Here is a 17,530-nt window from a genome sequence, read left to right on the forward strand (position 1 = left end):
CAGCGTGACAAGCTGCATCTGGCGAGCCAGCGCAGCACACGAAAAGACTGTTTACCTTCCTGCTGGTAAGCGGTCCCTATTTATCTACTTGTACCCGGGGGTGCTTTCGAACTGCTAGGTTGGCAGGCGCTGGGACCAAACGACGGGAGCGCACCCCGCCGCAGGGATTCGAACCGCCGACCATGAGATCGGCAAGTCCTAGGCGCTGAGGTTTTACCCACAGCGCCACCCGCGTCCCTGATGCTAGTCATACAGAGCATCTATTCCCAATTACCGCGTGTCTTCTAGCAGCACTACATCTTCACAGGAAAACAGAAAATGTCCTTACCTCTACTTGTGTAATCCAGTCAGGGCTGGTCCAAGAAATCTTGCTGTCTGAAGCAGAGTTTCAAATACTCCCCCTCCCCCCAATCCTGTGCCCACTCCCAAGTCAAGGTGCAGAATACCATGGCTAGTCAATGTATTTTGGCATTTGAGGCATGAAATCCCCACAAATAATTCTCCCCTACCCTGGCAATAAGAACACAGCAATAATTTGCTGCCCATTCATGAGACTCAAAATTGGTTGCCTCCCTCTGCCTAATGGTAGGGCCTGCTTTGGGCCAGTGTTGTCAAAGCCAGTGTTCTCTAGCCTTGTACCTTCCAGGCTGCATTGACTGGGGCGGATGAGAGCTGGTAGTTCAAAATATCTGGAGGGTGTGAGGATGGGGGAAGCCCCTGGGCTGTCAGGCAGAGTCTTCCCCATCACCTACTCGTGGATGTTTCGCTGGAGACTGCCAGGGATTGAACCTTAGACCTTCTGCATACAAAGGGCACGGTGTGTCGCTGAGCAACAGTCCCTCCCCTTAGCTGTCACTTTTGACCTGATAAATTTTCCACCCCCCCCCCCCCGTATTATACAACTGAATTACCATGGAGAGTTTTCATGACACTTGCGCTGAGTGTCTCGATCAGGATTAAGGTGGAATGTAGCTGGTCCATAGCCCTTCCTTGCGTAACTGCTTCACCGGCTGCCTTCTTCATGGCAATCACAGAGTGCTTAAGGCAACCTCAAACCAATTGGATACTGCATGAGAAGCAAGAAAGCTGGGTGGAAACCAAACCAATGATTATGTTTCAAAGGCAGCCTGTGGCAGAAGGTGGAGGCTGCCGACTGACACCACAGTTAAGTAACACCCGGGTGTCATGTACAGTGTTACCGTTAAGACATTCCAGAGTCCCAATTCACAAACGGGTTAGGGAGTCACTTTGTTTTGACTCGCGAATTCCAGCTCCGAGTTGTGCCACCTTTGCCCATAGGTGGGGGTTGGAGGTGATGCTCTGATATTTCCTTTTCCTTTTTGCTAGCTCTCTTCCTCTGTCTTTAGAGGATCCTGACACACACAAACTAGAGGGGTGTAACTTTTCCACCCTGCTTCATCCCCATGAGTGGAAAACGGCCACCTGCTCAATACCTCTCTGTAAGTATTGAGCCTTTGTCTCTCCACTGCCTGTTTGCCTCAAAAATATGGCAATGTCCTTGTAATTTGGTGCCACAAATTCGGGAGCTTGCTCGCCTCCAAAGCTGTCCATACGGAACACTACATGGGCTGCCCCCAACCCCCACCCTGGCTATCCTATTCTGTTCTCTATCTTTTTTATCCCAGGCTGTTCTCTGCTCTATCTTTTTATCCCAGGCTGCCGCTGCCATGGCAACACAGGCCAGGCATTCTGATGGGCTGCTTTCATGGTACACAACACTGGCTGCCTGCCACCCTCAAGCAGTGTGTGTGCAAGCAGAAGGGGCGGGCAGGCAGGGTGTGTGTGCGTAGCCGATGACCTACTTTTAACGGCACTTTCTTCTTGCCCTTGCTAATCGTGGATAATCCTACCCTGACCCAGAGATGTGGCAGAATGAGGAAGCGCGGGGACAGGCTTCAAAGAGATGCAAAAAGCCAGCGGATGGGGGTGTCTGCATAAAGTAGCAGGCTCAACATAGTGGGGGAACACAACTGCTACTGTTACTCAGACCCTACCTGCTCCTAGTCTGCTAATAGGAATGCCTGCGCTAAGGTGGAAATTATAAACAAACCTTCAGTGGAGGCCAACCCTCAAATTTTTAGAATGGCCATATTAGCATCGCAGGAGTCAAGTCTCTTGAATCCTACAGGCAGCCTGACACATTTTGCTGTCCCTACAGCTAGTTTACATCTTACACTCATATTGCAGGGACAGCAATAATTGATTCGATTAACCATAATAGCTAAGTGGAGCTTCCATGTTCAGGGGCAGTGCACCTCCGACCAGTTGCTCGAGGGCACCCAGTGAGGTAAGGCTGCTGCTCTAATGCACAATGTGTGACCTTCCCAAAAGCATTTCATTGGCTATTGTGGGAGAGGGGAGGCTGACTTGTGATGGTCCCATGTCTGAGCCCACCAGACTCTTCCTATGCTCCACACGCAGGGTTTTGTATCCAGCTGCAGACACTTTAGTTTCTCATCATTACAAAAAAAAAAAGGTAAATGTGTTCTCCTCCTCCTATTGTACCACTGGTAGGAAAACGAAACAAACACTATGAAACTGACAGGCACCTGGCCAGGTTTACGCAGCCTGAAGCAGAGGCCAGACCCAACCCTCGACACACCTCAACCTCTCAAATAACCCACACCTGTAATCCTAAACATCCTTGAGGGCAGGGGCAGGGAACATGTGGTCCTCTAGCAGCTCCCCCCATGCCTGACCACACTGGCCGTGTTGGTGGGGGCTGACGAGAGCAACATTCATAGGGCCTGGCTTTCAGCATCTCCGTCCTACACTCACTGGCAGGGAGAAAGCCAGGCGTGGTTTGGTTTCCTCCAAGAGGCGGCGAAATGATTGAAGTCACACAGTGCAAAGCCCTCCCAAATGAGGCTTTGAACTTAGATGTACCTACAAGATTCCTAACACGTGGGCTGAAATAACTGCCCTGACTACCTGTTTCTATGTTAAATGCTGACTTTCACAATTCCACATGGATTGGGGTCACAGCAATTCCCTTATGAACTTCTCTGGGCAGCAGAATCTTTGGAAAGGGCCAATCTTCAGCTGAGGAGAAGGGCCCTTTGTGGGAGCAGCAATCTAGGGGAAAGCTTTGGCCTATTCATACTCCCTGCTGGATTTTGAGAAACGAGGTTAAGACTTTCTTACTCTGTCAGGCTTATGAAGAATAAGTTCTCGGCCTTATGCTGTTCTTATAGGCATCTTTTAGGATGGACAGTTCAAATTCACTACTTCAATGGAGGGCGTGGGGCACTATGGATTTAGCCACCTGGTGGATGTTGGATGGTGACACACCGTACAAATATATGTAAACAGACAAAACACAGTCCTTTCCTGTACATTTGGCTGCCCTGGTTGAAAGAAAAGGCATCACTGTCGTACATCCCTTTTATGCTAATTTGTTTCTACTCCCAAGTAATACTCAGCAATACCTCAGCATTTCTTGAAATTTCCTGCACATTTATTTTAGTATTTAAAATCACAAATATTTCTGTCCAACCAAGCAGTTCCTGACTCAGAAGATGATGCAGTCCCGGGCAAACCACCAGCTGTGCCAGCTGAAGCTACCCAGGAGCCTCGGCACCAGCGAAGGGTGGATTAGATGCCAACATCTCTGTGGATCTCGATGCCCCAAAATCAGCTCAAGTAACAATATCCTTGCAGGGACTGACTGGACAGCCAGCAGAGCTCAGAGACAGGCTCCCTCCACGTGCTGAATCCCTGGCCCACCCAAGCAGGGAGGCCACCAACTTCCAGGTCTCAGTAGCTCCACAGCCTGCCTTCTCATGAGACACCTTTCAAGTCCAGCCGGGTCACGATCCTTTCGTGTCTCATGATTGCCCCTCTGCTCGATCCTGTGGCCCTGGGGTCTGAGTGGACGAAGGCCCGCTTCCGCTCCCCAAATCCAAGGCTGATCCTGCCATGCAGAATTTCTCTCGTATACAAAACCCCACATCAGTTTAAAAAACAAAAGCCCACCATTTTTTACCCACACCCGAGCCTCCTTCAAGTGGCCCGAGGCCCATCGTCATGGCAACCTTCCTCCCACCGGCTGACAAGGTCCTTGGGCACCGAGTTGTCCGAGTGGACGCCGGAGCCGCGGCACAAAAGTCTCTCCAGGGCGCCCCCTGTGGCCGGCTGCTCGTTGAGGAGCAGCGCTTGCCGCACCAAGGCCGACATTTCCTCAGGCCGGTCGCCGGCCCAGTCCGGTGCCACAGGAGCTTCCTGACAGCAGCCGGCCGGAACAGTGCTAGGACCAGGGAACAGCTCTTGAACGCCGCTACTGTGGGCCCTGCACTTGAGGCGAAGCTTGTGAGGGAGAGCTGCTGTCCGGACATCGGGGTGGGCATCCAGCGGCCCCGGATAGGGAACAGGCGAGCTGCCCCAGCTGCGCTCTTCCCCGCTCTCCTCGCTGCTGTAGCCCTCAAAGGGGGATTGGGGCTCCTGAGCCTTCCTCATGTGCTCCACTTGGGGCAGATCCCCCTCCAAATAACCGCTGGGCGTACTGTAGCTGGGGGGCAGCTCCTCCCGCTGGCTGTGGCCTTCCTGCTCCATGCACGGGCTTTTGGGGGCCTCGCCAGCACCGCGTCCTCCCTCCCGCTCCGGAAGCAAAGGCTGGGGGGCTGCCACTGCGGTAAAGCCATTGGCGCTGAAGAGGATGACCCCACGAGGAACCGGGGTCTTGGGCTCCGGGTGGTGCTGCGGGGGAGCCTCGCCGTAGGCTCGGCTGACCGCCTGGGCCTCCCCCAGCGTTTGCGGCATGGGGCTGTCCCGAGACGAGCCGTCCGACATGTCCGAGAGGGAGCCCCGGGACGAATACTTGGCCGCGGACACACTGCCGCTGTCCCGACTCGACTGCTCCGTCTCGGAGGAGTCCTCCGAGTGATGCGCCCGGGACAAAGAGCTGCCAGAGTACATGCTGCCGTCGCTGCTCTCGTAGAAGTGGGCCATGGCGTTGGCGCTGGCGGCGCTCAGCTGCTGGCTCTTCTCCATGAAGGCCGCCGTGCTGATGAGGCCGAAGCGCAGCTTGAGCTGCAGGAGCTCTGTCTTGAGCCGCACGTTCTCCTCGTTCAGCGCCATCACCCTGTTCTCCAGGACCAAGTCGTTGAAACGCCGCTTCTCCCGCGAGCGCTTGGCGGCCTCGTTGTTCTTCCGGCGCTTTTCCCAGTAGCTGGCGTCCTTCTTCTCGTCAGAGATAAATTCCCGCTTCCGTCGGCAGTTGGCACTTGGCTTGCCCTTCAGCGCCCGGGCTCGCTGCATCATGCCGTCCTGGTGGAATCCGGGGAAGCTCCCTGCCGAACACAGCGTGGGCGAGTTGAGACTCTCCATGGCGTCGCCGGCGGAGGTCTGGCAATCCCTCGGCACAAACGTTCAAGTGCTCGTTGCCTGCCTGCCCTTTGGACGTTTACCCTCCAATTGCTGAAGCTGGAAAGGGCACTTCTTGCCAAACCCTACGCCCAACGCTGTTGTCAAACTGTACTGCCAGAGGCGCTACTTACAATATAGCCTTGAGCTGTCCTCCAGCTGCAACAGTCAAACGGGCTCCGAGTTCCCACCGGTGCAAAGGGAACTGTCCAGCACAAGGAGAGCATCTTCCAGGACACCCAGAGGAGCAGGAATTCTTTCGGCTGGAGGCCCAGGCAATCGAAGACTTTCTGGTCACTCTTTGCTATCCGGAAGATGATTCACTGGAAGACCTGCGGGGCTTTGAATCCAGACACCGGCCAACGGCAAGAGCAGAGATGTTACCGGCTGGCAGGCACAGTGGGAAATGAAGGAATCAGTGGCAACCGCTGCGTCAGGCCCAGAAGGGAGTGAAACGCCTAAGGAGGAAGGACACAAAAGGAGGGTGTTACATCTCTGCCCAGTGCTGTCACACACCTCAGGCTCCATTTACATAATCCAGCAGGTTGAGGCAGCAGTGCCACAGCCCCTGGCAGACAAGGGCCACACCCCACATTCCAGTTCCCTCCAGAAATAGGAGTGCTTGCACACAGTGGGTGGGGTCACACATGCGTGGGGTCACTCCCTTCGGGAAGCCCCCAAACACCCCCTCCCAAAAAGGATTTCATGCACATACATACACAAGTTCTGCTTGCTGATCAACGCACACTGTGTACCATATCCCCACCTACTTGAAGCATGCGACCCAAACCAGTCTTCTACTACATGGGCCCCCGGCAGCACCACACATTGTAACGACTTCTGGACATAGAAGGGGCGCATGGCACATATAAAAGGCACACGCCAAGCTAAGGAAGGGGAGCTGAATGCACACTATTTGCAGCACAAAGGGGGGGGGGCTTAAAGCAAGGAAATGGTTGCAACCTGGATTTAGGGTATAGTTAAAGCCATGGTTTCCCCAGTAGTGATGTATGGAAGTGAGAGCTGGACCATAAAGAAGGCTGATCGCCGAAGAATTGATGCTTTTGAATTATGGTGCTGGAGGAGACTCTTGAGAGTCCCATGGACTGCAAGAAGATCAAACCTCTCCATTCTGAAGGAAATCAGCCCTGAGGGCTTCACAGATCCTGAAGCTGAGGCTCCAATACTTTGGCCACCTCATGAGAAGAGAAGATTCCCTGGAAGAGACCCTGATGTTGGGAAAGATGGAGGGCACAAGGAGAAGGGGACGACAGAGGACGAGATGGTTGGACAGTGTTCTCAAAGCTACCAGCATGAGTTTGACCAAACTGCGGGAGGCAGTGGAAGACAGGAGTGCCTGGCGTGCTCTGGTCCATGGGGTCACAAAGAGGCGGACGCGACTAAACAACTAAACGACAACAACTAGGGGATGTATTCCATTTACTCCAATGCCGACCCCAAACATGTCCATGCACAGCTGCCTGTTATTTCACAAACCTTGAGAAGAGCTTTCTCTTTCCCCTCTCACAGGAAAACTAATCCCATTTCTCTCTCTCTCGCACAGCTCTGGCTGTAGGGCTTATGGTGTTTGTGTGTGTGATGAACGGTGCCAGGCTGAGAATATGATCTGCGAAACCTATGGATCCGAGGCAAGCAGTCGCCTGGCCCGTTCTGACTACCGAGGAATCAGGCCACCAGGCAAAGGAGGTTGTATAAGGAAAAGCGACGACGCCACTCCTCCTGGACACCATGACACATACAGAGGAATGCTCCAGCTCCCCTCCCCTGAGAAAGCCAGGGCCATGTGTACGTAGTGGCACGCTCCCCCATGGCGGTGGCGCTCCCCCCCCTTCCCTTCTTTCCCTTTGCATGTGATCTACGCGCATCAGGCACAAGCGGCAGGAATATAGGTCAGTAAACACTGAATATTTATCAAGCCAAGCAGTCAAAACAGGTCTGATGATTATGGATTGCACAACAGCTCCAGAAAGAGAGCGCAGGCACAGCGCCAACAACCTACTGGCCTAGAAACTGTTTCTGCACAAAGAAACAATAGAGGCAGGGAGGCAGGGGGAGATATTACGTGGAGCTGCAGCAGGAGGAGGCGCTGCAAACAACTAGGGCATTGTCCAGGGCAGCCTTCAATGTGACTGGCATGTTGCTGTGCCATTTGCCCACAGCTGGGGCTGGGGAGAATATCCCACCAGGGCACACACCCCAGACATGGTTTGCTCATTTGGCTGCTGCTCTGGGCTTCTTTAATGAAGCACAACTTTTTTTTCTGACACGAATAATTTTTTATAGAGGAAGCAATGGGAGCACCATCGCTTAGGCAGGGCGCTGTGTAAACATTCTTCTTTTTCTTTTAAGGAAAAAGCTTTATTTGTTTCATATGAACAGACTGGAAGGAACTAGAATTCACTGGCCAAACCGGGGGGGGGGGGGGAGGAGAGAAACATTAAGTGGGGGTGTTTCATATTTCATAAAAGCAATTTGTGCTAAAAAGAGTATTTTTTTTAAAAAAAGCAGATCTCTATTATTCTCCCCCTCCCTTCAAAAATAAAAATGGAAAATATGACACAATCCAAAGCCGCAAGATCCCTTGACGATCAGATATGAAACTCTGCTATGCAGCTCGTCACCAAATCTTACCACCCCAACTGCAGACAAAATGAGTGTCAGTGTGCCTTGTTGCTAGTTGGTACTGCAGGCACTATATACCTGCCAATTAAAATGTGGTGGGGTTTTTTGGGGGAGGGGTTATTAGGTTGTTGTTTGTATTTTGATTATATTTTGTGGTTTTATATTTTGATTTTATTCGGTGAACCGCCCTGAAACCTCCAGGTATAGGGTGGTATATATTATTATTATTATTATTATTATTATTATTATTATTATTATTATTATTATTATTATTAGACCCCTGCCTGAAACGCAGGAGGGCCATTGCAAGACAGTGCAGACAACAGTCTGACTTTGTATAAGGCAGCTTCCTATGCAACTATATAAATCAGGACATGTTCACTTAAATGATGGGAGTTTGGAGCCAGGGTTTTCAGATGTTATTTTGCCTGTTTCCATCCCAGCTGGTTGGCGCAATAACTGTACCTGGGTGCCTGAGCTTGCTTTCCCCCTCCTCCCTCCCCATCCCTTTTTCCTTGTGTGTCGTGTCTTTTGGAATATAAACCTGAGGCCAGGGGCTGTCTTGCTACTGATTGTAGTTAAGTCACTCTATGGGCCTTTTCAGCTGAAAGAACAGGGCAAAAATGCTTTAAACAAACACTATCCAGCTGAAAGGATGCGAATGCTAATGTGCAGCTGGTAGAGTATGAGACTCTTAATCTCAGGGTTATGGGTTCGAACCTCACGTTGTGCAAAAGGATTCCTGCAGGGGGTTCGACTAGATGACCCTTGGGTCCCATTCCAACTCTACATTTCTGTTTTGTGCTGAAATCTGTTGAGCTTCCTGCACTACTTTCTTCACCCTAGTTGTTCCTGGGCCACATCTTCTCCTTCAACTCTTTCCTTGACCCATGCATTTATTTCTCATTCTGGGTCAAGTCAAGAAAATAATTTTCCAGCTAAACAGCCCAAACCCCACACCCTGACCCGCCTATGGGCTCCGGCCTCATGTCTTGGTGGCACGTGGAGCTGCCAGCAGGATGGGCTGGGTGTGTGCAACCAGGATGCAGCGAGCTGGGGCATGAAGAGAGGCATGACCTACTTCCCAGTCTGCGTCACCTCCCTGGGGCAGCGAGGCTTCCAGCCTGCAAAGGAGGTCATATCCCAGGATGGATACACAGCCAGAGCCCTTGACTTATGGTGAGATGTGCTGGAATACTTCTGGAGTAAAACCAAATAAAACTTTAAAATGCAGATTCATTTGACACGGATAAAAAGTAGAAGATCAGAAACAAGCAAGCAAATTAACTCGAAAGTGCATCTGAGCATGGGCAGTGCTTTGCCACTCACAAATAGCCAAAGTCATGTCACACGTATCTGAGGCTAGAGAGAAATGGCTTGCAGCTTAATAAAGGTTGCAACCTTCAGATAAGAGGTTGAGCCTTAAGGAACTGAGATGGTCCAGCTCAGAGGGAAAGGGGGTGCTTGCAATGAAAAATATTCTGGATCAAAACAGGAGAAGTAAAGGGCTCTTGTTTCTCCTCTACTAGACGACAAAAAGCACAACGTGAAGAGAAGGAGCGGTAATCAATGCAGACACACAAGTAAGCAAGTTTGCACGCCACTTAGAACGCAGCCTCCCAAATTCAGTGTTACAGGATTCAATTTCAGTGAAAGTGTGGATAAGATTTACAGAATGCTACGTTGCCAAATTTAAGGGAAGGGGATGCCAAATCTTAGTGATCCACAGGAGCTGAGGCCTTTCAGAATATATGACTGTCTCACTGTCTTTCCTGGATGAGTCCTAGTTTTTCACAAGTTTCCTGGGACACATGTTAAACTAGCCAGCCTGCAGTTTGCCAGAACCCCCATCCCTTTAAAAAAAAAAAAAAAAATGCTATTGCATTGGTCTCTTTCCAATCCTAAAATGTGGAGGCTGATATTACGGACAAGCTACCTATTTTTGGTGGAAGACCAGCAATTTCATATTTGGGTTCCTGGGGAACTCTCAGATGGATGCCATCCGGGCCTGGTGATTTACTCGTTGTTCATGTCAATTAAGGCCTAGAATTAATTACTTAATGGCCTTTTGCCACCACTTTATGCCTTCCTGAGAAGGCTGGTTCAGAAGCAATTATCTGCCCTTCATCTTCCACAGTGAAGCTTATCCTCAGTTAGAAGATACGAAGAGGGGGAATTGCAAGCAGAGGGAATGGGAAGCTGCTCTGACAGCTGCTGTGTCAGCCACCAACTTCCTCACTGCCCTGCCTTTAAGAGCAGCACAACACAACACAAATTCAGCAGCTTAGGTTTTCCTACTTCATCTCCATAAAACAGGACAAGCCGGGGCAGGAGCAACATTCCCCATTCTTGTCCTCAGTCATAGATTTCCCGAGTAACTTTGGACTGCCCGTGGCAGATAACCCTTCCCAAGTCTTTTTCCTTAGGTGACTGATATGGTTTGCTCTGCAGGTTCCTCCCTTTGCTTAGCCCTGTGACTAGCAGCTTCCAAAATGAGATCCCCTCCTCTCTGCTCCCTCCCTGCAGGGCTTCCCACAACCGCTTAATGATGTAACATTACATGACAGTGTCTGCTTTCCAAGCAGGAATGTTCTGTTCCTCTCCGGGTTGGAGATGAGCCACTGTAATTCTTCTTCCTCCTCCCCTTTCCCTTCCTCATCACTAGGCAATATTCTGCACAATCAAATCTCTAAACACACACGCTAGGATTGCCACTCCACACACACACCCCACCGAGGCATTATGTAAGCAGCACGGCAGGCGGAAATTTAGCAGGCATACCTTAAAATACAGTGATGGGGGGAAATGTACCTGTTGATGTTTTGCCCATCTGGCAGTGTGTTAAACGCAGAGACAAAGGCGGCAATCACACAATATGGGGCTGCGGGGACGGTGCAGGGGGGTGGGGGAGATGACGATGTTGTAAAGGAGAAAACCTCACTATTTAACATCAACAAGGGGGGGGGGGTCAGGAAAAGATCAAGCTACAGGTTTCACTTTTGGCCAGTGAAAGGAGAGCTCTGGGGTCTTAGCTAGCCTGATACATAGAAATAAAGCAGGTGGGAAAACAGGCTAAAGATTTTAAAAAAGTGAAAGTCTGGGCACAAAAGTTGCTGAGCTTTTTTCTGGCCAAAGTTGTTGATCTCAACAACAACAAAAAGACATGGGCTGCCATGTGTCCAGATTTTCATGGACATTTCAGCGATTTTCGCCCCCCAGATGCTGAATACTGGCTATGTCCAGAAAATTGCAGAAGTATGGCAACCCTAGTGGCACTCCTAGGCCAAAATTAATTTCCACCCCAGACACCGAACGGATCAAGTACCGAGCATGGCCTGGGGAGCATGGATTCAAACTGCCCTCCAGGCGTTGAGTGGCCTTCATCAGATCATGGTGAGTTAAAACAGGACACACACACACACACACACATCACTTTGGGCCTCTGAAAGGTGCAATGCAAATATGATTAACAAATAAAGGTAGTGGTTAGGGCTAAGTAGGTCAAGACACACTTTGAGGTTCCCTACAGCGGAACCCCAAGGGGGAAGAGACCGTCACAAGAGGTGGCTCGCTCAACAGCAGGTGCACCCTGCAAATGGCCGCGGAGTCGGGCACAAGCCGCTCCTGGCAGCAACCAGGCCTTGCCCAACTGGGGCCCTCCTGAAGTGATGGGCCACAACTGCCACCACCTCCAGGAGAAGGTGTGGGTTGCCCAATAAGCAGGGGGCAAATCAAGGCAGCCTGGACAAGCTTCTGAGCTTTTTAAAATGAGTTTTGCTCTGTAAACATTAGCAGGCAAAGCTCTGTCCACACCAGGCGGTGATTTATCACTTACTGGTGTCTAGAGCTCAAGCTGCTGCTAGACGTACAGAAGCAGGGGCCGGTGAAACAGCAACTCTTCCTACGGGCAACCTCAAGAGCCCAGCTCTGCTCTGCGGCTGACTGGCCACCAACCTCTCCGATTTCACAACTGACTTTGCCACCCCCCCCTCCCTCCGGACGCCTCCCCCTTGCTGCTCTGTTTGGCCTGCTGAGCCTCCTCATGGGTGCAGAAAGGCTTTCTAAAGCAAAGATTGCTCAACTCTGGGGCGAGGCTTTGCATGTGGCAGCAAGCAAGCCATTCCGTGCTACACAACAGCACGTACGTACTCTCTCTCTCTCTTGCTTAGACTTTGTCCAGAGTTTCCATTGCTAAGGAACATACTGATCTCCTCCCAGGAGCCTAAGCTCTTGGCCACGACTGGGGTTACAAGTTTTGCATAGCTGTTGAAATGACTCAGGATGCCTGTAATTGCGTTTGGCTCTGGAAACCAACCGATGCCTTGATGTTTAGGGCACGGGGGGGGGGGAGCACAGGGTGTGGTAAAGGAGGATGGGAGCAGGAATGCTTTGCTCCGAGTCTGAGTTCTGGGAGGGGAGTGCTGACTAGTGGTCAGAGACGGGAAACAAGAGACTGAAGAAGTCTGTTCAGTGCTCAGTGTGTTGCAGGGAGATGGGTAAATCTAGCGGTTTGACAGCCAAAACACCTCTCCAATTCCTTTGTCAATCCCTCAAAGCACAAGAAAGGAAGCAAGTACAGTGGTACCTCAGGTTAAGTACTTAATTCGGTCCAGAGGTCCGTTCTTAACCTGAAACTGTTCTTAACCTGAAGCACCACTTTAGCTAATGGGGCCTCCCGCTGCCGCCGCGTTGCCAGAGCACGATTTCTGTTCTCATCCTGAAGCAAAGTTCTTAACCCGAGGTACTATTTCTAGGTTAGCGGAGTCTGTAACCTGAAGCGTATGTAACCCGAGGTACCACTGTATATCCTGCAAATGGAACGTACACAACTGAAGCTGTTTGCACTGTGACTCCACCCAGAGAACTGAAGGTTCCCCTCAGCAGCCCTGAGCGCTTCTTACCAACTCTGACTAGCCAGCCAACTCCACCCAGGTTATGTGATCAAGGTTTCACTTGACCTGGATTAGAGAGCCCGCAGCAGGATAGTGGCAGACGCAGGTTGCCAAGACCTTGGTCAAATCCTACTCACAGAATGATCTCAGGCCAGATGCACACTCAGCCTACCTTACAAGGTGGTTGTGGTGGGGGTGTCCTGAGCGCTTTGGAGGAGGGACACCACAAATATTGCCATGCTCAAAATTATTGCATTGCTGGGAACTGAATTAGATGATCCACTGGGTCCCTCCCAACTCTACAATTCTGTGTTTCTATGAAATGAGGATGGCTATGGGCTTTTTTATAAACTTTCAGTGCATGCTTTAAAAGAAAGGAGGGGGTGATAAGCGACAGCAGTGAAGGTTAGCATGGATCTAGGTGGTAGCTATTAATTAGGATGGGGTAAATAGGTTGATTTTGTCACAGATTCCTATCCACAAACTCCCATCTCAAACCCTTAAATATATTTATCCATTTGTATTTGTGAATGCACATGAACACACATCTGCAGGCGGTGTGTTTATCTTTGTGTGGGAAGAGGATTGCGAGTGCATTCTTAATAGTAATTTGCTGTACTTTAAGATCAGCTGACCCTCTCAGCCTGGCAGAGCAAAGATCACAATCAGAGAAATACTGTCCATTACACAATCAGTGTTTCTAATGCAACGTGTGAGCTTTTGAGTTACACACAACTCTTCCTGTGACTGGATAGTTAAGAAAGTGTTTTAAAAGGAAATAATACTTCTACATGTGGAGAAGATGAACAGAAACATATTCTTCCCTCTTTTTGAAAGGAAGGAAAATCACCATCTAGACTAAGCAACATGTGTAACTCAAAAGCTGATATGCTGCCTTTTGAAGACTATTTAGTCCTAAATAAGAGTCTGAGCTAGGCAAGATGTACAGCAGGGATGGAAATTCAGTGTCCCTCCAGGATGTTAGAGGTTTACTTGAGTTACATACAGTACTTTCAACAATCCTCTAGCATATAGAATTCCCCCAGTGCAGAATCTAGATTTACCTTGATGCAGAAATTTAATTTTAGCAGAGTATACTGTACATAGACGACAAAGAAGAGCCCTGTGTGGTTTTCTCTCTTTAACTAAAATCCCTGGAGTCCACCTTTGTATTTTTAAGTTTAGAAAGCAAGAGAGAATGCTCAATATCCCCTTGCAGTTAAGCCATAAGTGATCTGTGTTGGGAGATAAGGAGCGCACTTCTAGATCACCTGGTTCCTTATTCTTGGCAAGAATCTCTGTAACAAGCAAGGACAAGCTGCTGTCCCATCATTTGGCCAGGGGGTGGGTCAACCAACCTTCTTTCTGCCCAACCCCTGCAGAACAGAGGGTGCAAGGTTTTGTTTGTGTGGGTACAGAGTTGTGCAAGTGGCAAGTTTAAATACTGGAGGGGGGGTTCGGGAGAGAAATTGACTGTGCTGCGTTAACCAGTCGCCAGATTACACACTTCCTTACCCACATTCCTGTGGTCAGGTAGAGGACTTCATTTGGAGAGAGAAAGAGAGCGCGCCAGCTTGTTTGGAAGTGACTCTCTTCAGCTAGACACGCCTCACCTAGCTTCTTCCCTCCCACTTTCACGCGGGTGCCATGCATCGATCTATGCTTCCTCAACAGTGTGGCACAGCGACCCTGCACATGCTCAGAGGCACTCCGCTATATTCTGAGGCGGGAAGCTCAGCTGCAAACAAACCCGTGCAAGTTTAACCCGTGTGCATCAGAATGCCCAAATTATTTTACTGGAACAGCAGCAACAAGCAAAAACACACCACGACGTCTTCCCGGCTCTGGTGATAAACCGATCTTCTCCCGAAAGCAAGCTTTCCCTAATCTCATTTCTTTCATGTCAAAGGGTTCTTGGCTGCCTCGCACAGACACACAAAACCCTCACGCCCTTCCCCACCCCCCCAAAAAGTAGGTCAGGCTGGGCAGGAGTGGAGGCCCACTCGCAGGCTTGCTAGTGTTGTTCCGCGCGCGAGCCGGGGCGCGCGTGTGCGCACAGACCAGCCGGGGGAGTTGCGCGCAAGCGGATCTTCCCCGCGCCGCCCCCGGCCCCGCGCGCGGCTCCACTTCACACCAAGAACGCGAGTGGCTGTGCAGGAGAACTTCTCCGGCTGCATTGTGCGTCCCCGCGAGCTTTTGCTTTGCTTTGAGCAGGGAGCGGGCGGGCTGCTGGGCGCATACGCACAAAAACGCAGCCCCCAAAACAAAGCTGCACATGCTCGCTGCACGCAAGACACCGTTCCCACAAACAAAGCGCGCACGCACATGCACCCGCCGCGACTCTCTCTCTCTCTGCCCGGCGAGCAGAGACCCAGGAGCCGCCGCCGCCCTGGCCGGGGGAGGGGCGGGAGCTCCGCGCCCCGGATCCCGCAATCCCAGACGCGCCCCGAGCCCCGGTACCTCTTTGGGAAGAAGCGGCCGCGTCCAGGGATCCGTCGCGCTCCTCTCGCCCCGCCAAGCGCCTGCCTCCTCGCCCAGCGCCGCCGCCGCCGCCCTCCTTCCTTCGCCCGGCGAATGTGTGTTAGTAGGTCAGCCGGTTGCATAAGCGCTGCTCTGAGCGCCTCCTCCGTCACGCTCCCGGAGTCGCCGCACAAAACAAAACGGGGGAAGGGAAGGCAGGGAGGAAGGGAAGCGGGGCGGGGGCAGCCAGCGAGCGAGCGAGAGAGGCTGGGCCGGAGCCCGACGAGCAGAGCCACGCGGGAGGCGCCGCGGCGGGGGGCGGAAGGGCCGGACGGAGCCCGCCCGCGGGCGGCCCTCGCGGAAGATGCGCGGCCGCCCCGCCGGGTGGCCGAAGGCGGGCGCAACCCCGTCGGCGCGCGTGCGAGCGAGCGAAAGACTAAAGGGCCGCCTTGCTCCGAGGATTTTCCCATGCAAAACCGCCCTGGCTCTGGGGTTTTTTTTGGGGGGGGGGGGACGAATCCCTATTTGTGTGCGAAGAGCTCTGTAATTCTTCGGTGCAGAGAGAGGTGCACTCTGCGTATGCCCTTGGGCCGCCTTCTTTATTCATTCTATTTTTCTACCATCTTTCAGCAGCACAAGGAGGTATACACGATCCTCTTCTTCTATTTCATCCTGACAACAACTCTCGAGGAGTAGATTAGGCCTAAGATCGGACACCACGTGGGATTTGAACCCGAGTCCCCTGAGTTCAGTGCTCCAGCTCCTATGCCATCCTGGCTTTCCTCACAAATGGAGGAAAGATCCGAATGAATGCAACCAAACACTGGTAAGGGCTTATTAGCGAGCCTACCCAGTGCCAGTGAAGGCAGCAAAGAAGGCATACTTTGCTGTCTCCATTGCATCCTCATTATGTTGTCCAGCAGAGCTTTTCCGGGTTGTAGGGGCCTTTTAGAGGCTGACCCAAAGCAGGTGGTAGAACCGACGGCAGTTCGCTGTGACTTGTTTGCAAAATATTTTGAGGATAAAATTGCTTGCATCCACCAAGACCTTGACTCTACAGTGGACGCTCGGGTTGCGAATGTGATCCATGCGGGAGGCACGTTTGCAACCCGCAGCATTCGCAACCCTCAGCGCCATGTCTGTACACGCGCGGGTTGCAATTCAGTGCTTCTGTGCATGTGTGACCGCCGAAACCCGGAAGTAACCAGTCCATAACCCGAAAAAACGCAGCCTGAAGCGTCTGTAACCTGAGGTATGACTGTACTGTTATAGCAGATGAATCTCATGGGGTGTGCAGAGCACAGTCTAGTCCTGTTGCGTTGGCTGAGTTTCAGTTGGTAAGGCTTGAGGATTTGGACACGGTGCTCAGATCAGTCAGGGAAACTGCTTGCACCCTGGACCCTTGCCCTTCTTGGCTGGTAAAAACCAGCAGGGAGGGAGCCCCTGGTTGGGCCAGGGAGCTGATCAATGCCTCTTTACGAGAGGGGGTGGTCCCTGCCTGTTGAAGGAGGCAGTGGGAAAACCACTCCTTAAGAAACCATCCATGGATTCAGAAAACCTAACTTAACTACCGGCCAATTGCTAATCTCCCTTTCCTGGGCAAGGTTCTGGAGCGAGTGGTTGCAGACCAGATCCACATGCTTTTGGGAGAAACTGATTTTCTGGATCCATTTCAGTTGGGGTTTAGGCCTGGTTTTGACACAGAAACTGCTCTGGTCGCCCTTTATGATGACCTCTGTCAAGAGAGAGACATGGGAAACGTGTCCCTGATTAATTCTTCTCAACCTCTCAGTGGCTTTCAGTACCATCGACCGTGGTATCCTTCTGGAGCAATCCTGAACTAGAGGTGGGTGGCACCGCTTTGTGGTGGTTCCTGTCCTACTTGGATGGTTGTTCCCAGGGGGTGTTGCTTGGGGAATGCTTTTCAGTCCCATGGAACCTTCAGTGGGGGGTTCTGCAGGGCTCAATCCTTTCCCCCATATTGTTTAACATTTACATGAAACCACTGGGTGCGGTTATCCGGAGGTTCTGAATACATTGTCAGCAGTATTCTGATGACAGCTCTATTTCTTATTTACATCTGCAAGAGCTCCTCCCTTACGTCACCTGCCATTGTTAGCATAGGTTTGATGTCTGCTTTGCTACACCTCAGC

The 17,530-nt window shown here is 51.4% G+C and overlaps 1 protein-coding gene across 2 annotated transcripts; it reads right to left on the minus strand.

Annotated features, from left to right (window-relative positions):
- Positions 1 to 3,456: 3,456 nt before the first annotated feature.
- LOC308576413 (uncharacterized protein) lies at positions 3,457 to 15,617 on the minus strand. 2 transcript variants are annotated; one of them, XM_081175768.1, is made up of 2 exons: positions 15,378 to 15,617; positions 3,457 to 5,840 (listed from the first exon to the last, which is right to left on the minus strand). In XM_081175768.1, the coding sequence occupies exon 2, from the start codon at positions 5,344 to 5,346 to the stop codon at positions 4,024 to 4,026; it is 1,323 nt and encodes a 440-aa protein (XP_081031894.1). In that variant the 5' UTR covers positions 5,347 to 5,840; positions 15,378 to 15,617; the 3' UTR covers positions 3,457 to 4,023. The 2 variants fall into 2 exon arrangements, with proteins under 2 accessions (XP_081031894.1, XP_081031895.1); XM_081175769.1 differs by lacking the exon at positions 15,378 to 15,617 and adding an exon at positions 11,861 to 11,994.
- Between the last annotated feature and the right edge of the window lie 1,913 nt (positions 15,618 to 17,530).

The sequence above is a fragment of the Podarcis bocagei genome (assembly GCF_964188305.1).
Source record: "Podarcis bocagei genome assembly, chromosome: 17".
In the NCBI taxonomy this organism is placed as follows: Eukaryota; Metazoa; Chordata; class Lepidosauria; order Squamata; family Lacertidae; genus Podarcis; species Podarcis bocagei.

Bases quoted from the DNA above. Each gene is read 5' to 3' on its own strand.
- LOC308576413 (XM_081175768.1), bottom strand. From the start codon at position 5,346: ATGGAGAGTCTCAACTCGCCCACGCTGTGTTCGGCAGGGAGCTTCCCC.